We start from the raw sequence: 10,700 nt of genomic DNA, 5'->3' as shown, positions 1-10,700 counted from the left end.
CCGGTGTGGGGGGGCGCCGGCCAGGCCGTTCCCGGCGCGCGGCTGCGCTGTGGACCCCTCCCTTGGTGCCTTTTATTTCTTTAAGAAATTCTTTCATGGTCTGAAATGATGATCTCATTTCCTAGAGCTGATTGATTGTTTTCTCTTGCATCTCATTGAGTTTTGTCACTATGAATATTCAGAATTCTTTTACTGACGTTTTTTGTGTATTTCTCTGTGCCATGCTGTTTCTTTGGTGAGTGGCTATTATACTCACTTGGGGGAAGTTACCACTTTGTTTTCAGTGTTTCTTCAAGATCTGTGCTGGTTTCTAGTCATCTGAGCAGTATTCACTTTTTGTATTTATTCAGGTAGATTCTGTAGTTTTGGAAGAGTTAATTTTACCCTAGTTCCGAGGTATGTTTTTATTGAAGGGCTCTGTGTCCTTGGTCAGAGAAGTTATGTGTAACTTCAGATCCTTTTTTACCAAACATTCAACTCTTGATTAGGTGGTAGCAAGCTAATGAGATATAACTTAGTGAAGAGGATCTCAACATGTGTTGTGCAAAGCGCAGGAGTGGTGGCAGTGCCAGAGTGGTGGACAACAGAGTGGCGAAGTTTCCAAAGTTGGACTTTGGAGATTGGACTCACCCAGTGAGACCTGTGTAGGCCAGGTGCAAGTCTCCTGGTGGGAGGGTGGAATGAGCCCTGGCTGCCGTAGTGGTGGGCAACTGAGTGACAAGAGTTTCAAGGTTGTTCCCAGGTCCTGAGTGATGGGCCTGTCTAGACCAGACTTAAATCTTCCAGCAAGTGGTCAGGGTGAACCCAGGCTGCCCTAAATGCCAGTTTTTTATTTGTTTTAGAGAGAGGTTTTTCCTATAAGGCTTGTGTACTTGCCAGGGAGCCAGAGACAGAAAGGAAGAAGTCTTCCCCCTCTCAGATGGAATGCCCTTGCACATGCCCATGTCCCTTCTCCATTCTTCTCTTGGGGTTTTGGGCACACAACGCATACATGACCTGCATGAGTTTAAAGCCACTGGGTCTAGGACTCAAACCACAGTTGACTCTGGTAGTCTAGTGACATAAACAATATATCATCTGCTGGTTTCTATTTGGCATTTCTTAAGAGAGATTTTTGTAATGGGGCATATGTGTTCAACAGGACACAGAGAGAAGACAGACAGCAAGAAATCACCCATGCAACAATCTGTTCTCCAGTCCCCTCTCAGTATCTTATTAGGCACGCACACATGCGCACGCATGCGTATGCACACATACGCACACACATACCTGGTGTGAGTTTAAGTCACCGTATCAGGGACTAAAACTTTGGTTGACTATGTGGGAGATTAGCGACATAACCATTATGTCATCTGCTTGTCTTTAAGTGCCTGTTTTTTAAAAATCATATTCACAGGACCAGCAAATAGTGTGATGGTTTTGTCAATGGATTCCAATGTGCCAACCATGGTTCAGGTCCGGACCCAGTGGCTTAAAATTCACACTGGGTGGAGCCCTGCAGTTGGCATAATGGCTATGTCACCAGACTCCTGTATAGTTGACCACAGTTCAAGTCCCAGAACTGGTGGCTTAACGTCATGCTGGCACGTGTGCTTGCAAGCCCCACATCCCAAGAGGAGAATGGAGGAGAAGGGATTGAGGTGTGGCTATTACCCTGGGGGTGTGATTTCTCGCTTTCTGGCTGTCTCTCTTTATGGTGAGCACACGTGCCCTATAGTACAAAACTCTCAAAAAATAAATTTCACACTGAGTGTGTGTGCATGCGTGCTCAAAATCTCAAGAAGAAAATGATGGAGAAGGATATGCAGCATGCCCATCCCCCCAGGGGGTGATTTGTCTATTTCTGTCTCTCCCTCTCCAGTGAGTGCATGTGCCGTGTAACAAAAAATCTCTAAAAATAAAAAAATGTATATGTGTGCATATATATATTCACTAGGCCTATTTTGTTTTTAATTTCTTCATTTTCCTAATACTATGTTAACTGATATTATTTGCTATTCTTATAGGTAGGGGAATTTCACATAAACTGCAAGAAATCATTCCCACACAACAAATCAGCAAGGAGGATGCACCCACTCTCATGTCAATCGTAAGTCCATGGGTGTGGACCCTGGTCACCCAATAGATACCTGACAGCGGGATATGTTAGAGATTCAGCACAATTATCTGATGTAATTAAATCCAACTAAGCTTTTTATAAGCCAAAGGTTTTGGTTGTTTGAATGTATAAAAACTAACATGAGGTCAGATCCATAAACTGAGATCTTTAAAACAATGGGCAGTTGCCAAATGTCTACAAACAGATGAATGGATAGAAAAAGTATGGCACAAATACTCTATAGAATACTACTCAGCCATAAAAAACAAGACCCTGGCATTTGATAGAAAATAGTCAAATAAGGAGGATGTATTGCTTAGTGAAGCAAGCCAGGATATGATAGAAAGATATTGTATGTATTCACTTATTATATACCGATTATCTGCACTTTATGGTAGAGATCAAAATATTGGAGGGCATAAAAACAGTGAAAATAGTTATGGATCCTGAAGACTGTGGAACGCAGGGGGCTAGAGTGAAGATATATAGAAACATAGCAAGAGAACAAATAGAGAGGCATGACATTAGTGGGACACAGAAATTGTTTATTACTTGTTGAGAACATGTGCAGTATTCTCAACTGGACTGGTCTGAGAACTATTTTATGTTTGGTTAATTCTTTATACAAGCTAAGTAATATATAGTGATTGACTGTTTAAAAATAGTGAATAAATAATAATAACAATCTGAAAAAATGATGAAAAGCTATCTGATGATGATGTGTATAGTAATGTCTTTGTCTTGAGTGATATGCCTGGTAATCACACTAGAAAAAGAAATGTAATACATTGTAAAGATACATGCAATTCAATGTAATTTAACAAAGATTATGACAATAATAAAATTAAGTAAAAAATAAGCAATTGCATAACCAGTACTCATTTACCTACTCTTTACTCTAGTGAAGTCTTCAGAATTATTCTGGTATCCTTCAGTTGAGATGCTACATAAAAGAAATTCTATGGCTCAGAAAAAAGTAGCACACTATGTGCATACAAGTAGTAATATTTTAATTTTAACTCTAAATTACCCATGGTTCTTATATTTGCATGTAGAATAATTCATGTATGAATGTATTTGTGCAAATCAATAACAGAATTTCATTTCCTTTATAAATACAGAAATCTCCTACTCAAGAAAATCCATCTAAACAGAATAATTCAGCAAAAGATGTCGCTGAAAGCTCTGTATTGAGTCAAAATGTGTTAACTCACACAACGAAGAAATCCTTTGTCAACAGACAGTGTGGAAACTCCTTTAGTAACTATTTATATCTTAATCGAGACAAGAAAAATGAAACAAGTAAGTCATATGAGTGCCATCTGTGTGGTAATGCATTCAGTCGACCAGTTAATCTTAGACTACATGAGAGAATACACACTAGAAGTAAATCATGTATGTGTCATATATGTGGGAAAGCCTTCAGATTTCCTTATTCCCTTAGAGCACATGAGAGAGTACATACTGGAGAGAGGCCATTTGAATGTCATCTATGTGGGAAAGCCTTCAGCCACTCTTCTTCCCTTAGACAACATGTGATAATACACACTGGAGAGAGGCCACATGAATGTCATCTATGTGGGAAGACCTTCAGTCACTCTGCTTACCTTAGACAACATGCGAGAACACACACCAGAGAGAGTCCACATGAATGTCATCTATGTGGGAAAGCCTTTCGTCACTTTTCTTCCCTTAGACAACATGAGATAACACACACTGGAGAGAGGCCACATAAATGTCATCTATGTGGGAAAGCCTTCCATCACTCTTCTGGCCTTAGAAAACATCAGAGAATTCACACTGGAGAGAGACCACATGAGTGTCATCTCTGTGGGAAAACCTTTCATCACTCTTCTGGCCTTAGAAAACATCAGAGAATTCACACTGGAGAGAGGCCACATGAATGTCATCTATGTGGGAAAGTCTTCAGTCACTCTTCCTACCTTAGAAAACATGAGAGAAGTCACACAAGAGAGAGGCCACATGAATGTCATCTATGTGGGAAAGTCTTCAGTCACTCTTCCTACCTTAGGAAACATGAGAGAAGTCACACAAGAAAGAAGCCACATGAATGTCATCTATGTGGGAAAGCCTTCAGTTACCCTTCTGACCTTAGACAACATGAGAGAACACACACTGGAGAGAGGCCATATAAATGTTATCTATGTGGGAAAGCCTTTATTCAGAACTCTCACCTTAAAAAACACAGTCGAACTCATGCTGGAGAGAGCCCATAAACATGCCATAGATTTGGGAAAACTTTGAGGAGTTGTTCTTCCCTTATACAACATGAGATAATGCACACTGGAGAGAGATAATATAAATGTCATTATGTGGGAAAGCCTTTATTCAGAGTAGTAATTTTAAAAGTCACAATCTATCTCACACTGGAAAAAAACCCAATATACATGCCATCTGTATTAAAAAGTTTTCAAGACTTGTTCTTCCCTTATACAACATGAGAAAATATACGCTGGAGATAAACTATATAAATATCACTTGTGGGAAAGCCTTTATTCAGAGTGGTAACCTTAAAAAATGTGTTTCTCTATTGGAGAGAAACCATATATGACATGAGAGAACACAGACTGAAGAGAAACTATGGAAGTCATCTGTATGGAAAAATCTTCAGCAGATCTGCCTTTAAACTGCATGAGCAGACTCATACTAGAGAGTAATAAATATTTTCAGTAATAAATATGTTCTGACCTAAGATGACTTGGCAATATACATGTAATAAATTTGAAAGAGTGAGCAATGTATCTGTATAATATAAACACCTTGTAGATACATTCTCTGGAATCAATGTGGAAGATCCTGAAGTCATCCTTACTCTTCCATTAACATACAGAAATTTATATATAATAATAACATGAAATAAATTACCTATTTTTTTGTTGTTGTTAGTATTCTGCTAATACATATATATTCAAGTTTATTTAATATTTACATTTATGTGATTAAATATAAAGTATTAAAAAATTTGTTTCATACCTTTTTTCAGACTAAGTTTACAGTGTACAGCCTAGTTCTCTCCAGCAAAGATACAGTGTGCCTATCAGTCAAGACAAAAACGTTGTGAATGTAGAAGTCTTCAACAACAGTTCTTAGCCTTTTTCTTTTTTTTAAGAGAGAGTTTTACTATAGGGCACCTGCACTCCCTGGAGAGACAGCAGAAATCACCCCTTAGGGGAGATGGATATGTCACAATCCTTCTCCTCCATTCTCCTCTTGGGATTTTGGGCATGCATACAAACACACACGCCCTGTGTTGAATTTTAAGCTACGGAGTCCAGCACTCAAACCACGGTCGACTACTAGGGAGTCCAGCAACGTAATCATCAACACTATCTTCTGGTCCCCAGTTCTCAACTTTTAACGTACTGAGGACTTGTACATGGTAGAACTCTGAGATCTGTAATCAATATGGGATTGCCTCTGTAAAATTTATTAATGAACATGAGAAAATTCTATTTGAGAGAACCCCTAAGCCTCTAGTAACTGAAAAAATCATTCACCCAAACACCAGGTTTTGTGTGGGTAGACACATGTGCATGTGTGCAGAATAATAAAGAACAAGTTCTAAAAGAATAAAACTTTTTGAGGAATATAAAATTTTAGGGAAACAATTCAGTGAAAGATTAAGAGAAATTCTTTATTCATAGAGTAACACTTGTGGCATGTATAAGGAGTCATATTGGATAAAGCATACTTTGTGTAGGGGCTAGAAACTGGCTTTGTGTTTAAGGTGCAAGACTTCCACATGGTCAACATCATTTGGAGTCCAGGACCTGATGACTTGGAAATCAAACCAGGTAAATGTGCATGCCCAAAATCCCAGGAGTAAATGAAGGAGAAGGGATTGTGGTGTGGCCATCACTCCATGTGGGGTATGATTACTCAGTTTCCCTCTCTCTGATAAGTCCATGCACCCTATTTCAAAAACCTTTTGAAAAAAAAAGCACAAAAGTAAACATTCCATATCATGAATGAAGGAAAGACTTCAGTGGTCACTTATTTCAACCTTAGTCAACACTAAGGTTCTTTCACTGAGAAGAAAACAATTCTAAAATCCAAGTCAAGAAATTGAGGGAGATTTTTACTTCAGAAAACAGGCTGGAAAAAGCAAGAAACAAATTCATATATATATATATATATATATATACACACACACACACACACACACACATATATATATATATTTACATATACATACATATATATTTACATTTAATCACATATCTTCACGGTGTACAAAGATATGCTATATATATTATCAACAAATAGCTCCTCTTTTTTTTGTCAATTAAATGTACTTTTATGTTTTTTCCTTCCCCTTTCCTTTCTGTCCCCATTATCTGGATTTTGAGCCATCTAATGGTATCTAGTATTACTCGTATATACTCTTTTTTTGGGATTATTTTCTCAATCTTTTTAGTCAGTTTTTCTAGGTCAGAATTCTGCCCTCTACATATGAGATTCAATTTTCTGCATGATCTAGTATGCTTTTTTCTTTTCTTGGAGAGGTTTTTGCTATTGTGTATGTGCGCTCACCAGAAAGAGACAGAGAAAGCGAGAGCTCACCCCCCCCCCAGGGAGGATGGTCATACCACAATCCCTTCTCCATTCTCCCCTCAGGAACCTGGGCACACATGCACACGTGCCCAGCATAAGTTTAAGCCACTGGGTCCAGGACTTGAACTGCAGTCAACTACATGGGAGTCCAACAACATTGCCATTACACCAACTGCTGGTTCCAAAAGTTGAAGTTTTTATGATCCAAAGAGTATCAGATGTTTGGCTACTGTACACGTAGACCTGTATAGACACTCAAAGTGTGGAAGCAGACACGCAATCTGAGAAAGTCAGATAAAAAGAAAAGGAAACAAGACAAAAGAAAAAAAATAAGGGAAAAATTTAAAAAGTCAAAAAATGAAAACCAAGTGACATTTAAAAGATCAGGGCCAGGCCCACCTCAGATAAACATGAATTCTGAAATTAGCAATATAAAGGAGAGGTCAGAGATATGAGACAGGACAGAATTTTTTTTTTTTGAGAGGTTTTCGCTATAGGGCGTGTGCGCTTGCCAGACAGACAGAGAGAGACAGAGACAGAAATCACCCCCCAGGGGGGATGGTCACACTGCAATCCCTTCTCCATTCTCCTCTCGGGATCTTGGGCCCGCATGCACACGTGCCTGGCATGAGTTTTAAGCCACCGGGTCCGGGACGTGAACCGCGGTCAACTACGTGGGAGTCCAGCGACATAGCCATTATGCTAACTGCTGGTTCCCTGAGACAGGACAGATTTTAAAAATATATATATAGAAAGAAAATTTTCAAGAAGGAGGGAGAGAGAAAGATGAGGGAGACAGAGCCCACCCTACCTCACTTGGGTGTTGGGCTTCAGGGAGAGGTTTCAAGCAGAGGCTCTTCAGTTAAAGGGATGTTTGACTGGAAGGCAAGAAATTCTAAAAGACTTCTTAAACAAAATCCAGTAATTTAATCAGAATCTTGAGGGAATGGCTATTGAAAAAGACTTTTGAAACTAGTATAGTTATATTTGTGAGTATTACATGCAGATATTATTAACAAATTAGATTCCATTTGAAATAGATAAAATTAGATCTCACTTGAGTAGAAATTAGTGCTTGTAAGGAGGGGCTGAATAGTGGGGCAGTAGCACAATGGGATGTTCTGTGAGGCAGACTTAGAGGAAAAAGTAATAGGTTGAAGTCCAGAGACCACTCTGAGTATGCCAGACATGTGTTTTCATGATCCAGGCTGATTGAAGCTAGAGGTGGGTTGCAGAATGAAGACTCTGTCCAGGGTGATGTAACCCATTAGAATTATGGGAGAATTTTTTTAAAGAGGTTTTTTCAATAGTGCACATGCACTTGCTGGAGAGAGAGTGAAGGAAAGTGAGGAATCACTTCCCCAGGGGCGATGAGCATGCTGCAATTCCTACTTAACTCTCTTCCAGGGATTATGGGCATGCATACATATGAGCGTGGCATGACTTTCTAGTCACCAGATAACTTCCAGTGAACTGTAGTAGGACCTGTGGGAGTCCAGTGCTGTAACCACTATGCTACCTGCTGGCCTTTGAAGAACATAGTTTAACATGTAATTATTTTATTTTAGATTTCCTTTTTTGTATATAATTCATAATGTACAAAAAACTAGTGTGTTATTTAGATGTGTGTGACTTATAAATAAATGCATATACTTAAAAATCTGTCTTGAGGACTAAAAAATGTAAAATACTTGCAAATGTTTAAACAATAGAGAAATAAAATATGGTGATTTTTATTTCTAAGAGATTTTTTGCTATAGGGCATGTGCAGAAAGTGAGAAATCACCCCCTAGAGGGATGGCTGCACCACAATGCCTTGGCATGTGCACTTGCTGGAGAGGGAAACAGTAAGTGAGAAATCATCCCCTAGAGGGATGGCTGCACCACAATGCCTTGGCATGTGCACTTGCTGGAGAGGGAAACAGTAAGTGAGAAATCATCCCCTAGAGGGATGGCTGCACCACAATGCCTTGGCATGTGCACTTGCTGGAGAGGGAAACAGTAAGTGAGAAATCATCCCCTAGAGGGATGGCCCCACCACAATGCCTTCTCCATTCTTTTCCCAGGATCTTGGGCCTGCACACACACATGCCTGCCTGAGTTTCAGTATGCCGGTCTAGGACTCAAACTTCTGTTGATCAGTTATTTATTTTGTTTTAGAGGTTTTACCCATATGGCACATACACTTGCCAGAAAGAGTCAGAGACAAAGGGACAGTGAGAAATCGCCCCCTAAAGAAGATGGCTACAGTGCAATTTCTTTTCTTGGGATTTTGGTATGTAGACACGTACCCAGTGTGATTTTTCAAGCTGCCAGGTCTGGGATTCAAACCATAGTTAGCCATGTGTGAGTCCAGCACTGTGACCACAACACTATCTGCTGGCCTCAGTATTCAAGTTTTAATATGCAGAGGTAAATTTATAGATTTGGGTCAGGATTCATTTTCATTTGGGTAGTCAACTGTGTTATCCCTTTTCCCACCAATTCCTTCCATCATTATTCCAATTTTACACCAACACCATTATTCTCCCTGAGGGTTGTAAAACGGAATTTCACCTTGGTTTATGAGCATCTCAGAATGCCATAACAACAGTCCACAGAGGCACTATCAATGAATCTCATCAAAGCTTTATGGGGGCTTCCTAGTTTTTGTATTTGTCCTTAGAAAGTACCCAGGGGCAGAGACAGGCATTTTTGTCCTGCTATACGAACAGAATATTTTTCCATTAATACTCTTAAGTTGAACTAAGGAGGAGAAGGAATTCATCCCACTACCAAATCCTGCATCTTACTTATGCCAGTGCTGAGATAAATGAAAGACTTTACCAAAAAAGGTAAAGTCCCACATCTGGGACTCAGATGGCAGTCAGCCATGTGGAAGTCTAGTGCCAAAACTGCTCTGCCACCTGCTGGCCCCACCAGTAGCATTTCTACATATCAACAATGAAGTAGCTAAAAGAACAACCCCATTTATAATTGCTATAAAAATAATAAAATACCTAGGAAAACATATTTGTATCATTCATGTGGAGGATGCCTCCCCATATGGATTATCGTGGCATAAGAAGTGGATTGTTGATTTGAAATGCCATAAGGAACATTTTCAACACTTGACAGTACCTTGTCAAGGCCGATCTTGTTCATGAGAGAAGCTCAGAGGAGTAGGAAGGCTTTTTAAGGGAAAAAAAATTCGCTATTGATTTTTTTTTTTTGAGAGATTTTCACTGTAGGGCGCATGCGCTCGCCAGACAGACAGAGAGAGACATAGAGACAGAAAGCGAGAAATCACCCCCCCGGGGGAATGGTCACGCCGCAATCCCCCCTCCTCCATTCTCCTCTCGGGATCTTGGGCACGCACGCACACGCGCCCGGCATGAGTTTTAAGCCACCGGGTCTGGGACACGAACTGCGGTCGACTACGTGGGAGTCCAGCGACATAGCCATTACGCTAACTGCCGGTTCCCGCTATTGATTTTATTATCCTTTCCTTCCTAAAATGCTGCTTTTAGGTTGTGCTAAACTCTGACTCCCAAGTATTCAGCTACGACCTTGGCTCATACCCATGACTTTCCCTCAGCCCCTTCTATTTCAGGCCAGATTCCTTCTCACTGTGGATCAGTTCCATTTGTAAGGTAGCTCCATGTGGAAAGAACTTATCCCCAGACTTGGACTGGAGTAGACAGTAGTCCCCATGGTTTCTGAATCAGATCAGCAGGGATTTGTCCGGAGCAATGTTGGAGTACCGTCAGCCCTGAAGACCATTAGGGAAACTACTAACTTGTGCCTTGTTACTTGTCAAAAGAGTAGGAAAATCCTAGAAAGAAGACTTTTTTTTAAAGAAATTATTTTATTTAGGACCAGCAGTTAGCGTAATGGCTATGTTGCTGGACGCAGTTGACCACAATTCGAGTCCCGGACCCAGTGGCTTAAACTCATGCCGGGAGTGTGTACGTGCATGCCCAAGATCCCAAGAGAAGAATGGAGGAGAAGGGATTGCAGCGTGGCTATCCCTCTGGGCGGGGGGGGG

At 40.3% G+C, this 10,700-nt stretch overlaps 1 protein-coding gene across 2 annotated transcripts in view; it reads left to right on the top strand.

Annotated features, from left to right (window-relative positions):
• Positions 1-4,370, top strand: part of LOC102480010 (zinc finger protein 596) — a 34,091-nt gene extending 29,721 nt beyond the window's left edge. For both annotated transcript variants that reach the window (XM_006153169.3, XM_006153168.3), the window contains 2 exons: positions 2,007-2,089; positions 3,220-4,370. In XM_006153169.3, the coding sequence (XP_006153231.1) occupies positions 2,007-2,089; positions 3,220-4,335 (1,199 nt within the window). In that variant the 3' untranslated portion in view covers positions 4,336-4,370. The remainder of the gene's footprint in view (positions 1-2,006; positions 2,090-3,219) is intronic.
• The last annotated feature ends 6,330 nt before the right edge of the window (positions 4,371-10,700 follow it).

This window comes from Tupaia chinensis, unplaced genomic scaffold, assembly GCF_000334495.1.
Source record: "Tupaia chinensis unplaced genomic scaffold, TupChi_1.0 Scaffold000365_1, whole genome shotgun sequence".
Lineage (NCBI taxonomy): Eukaryota > Metazoa > Chordata > Mammalia > Scandentia > Tupaiidae > Tupaia > Tupaia belangeri.
Note: the sequence above shows the minus strand (reverse complement) of the source record. Positions and strands in the feature narration are given on the sequence as shown.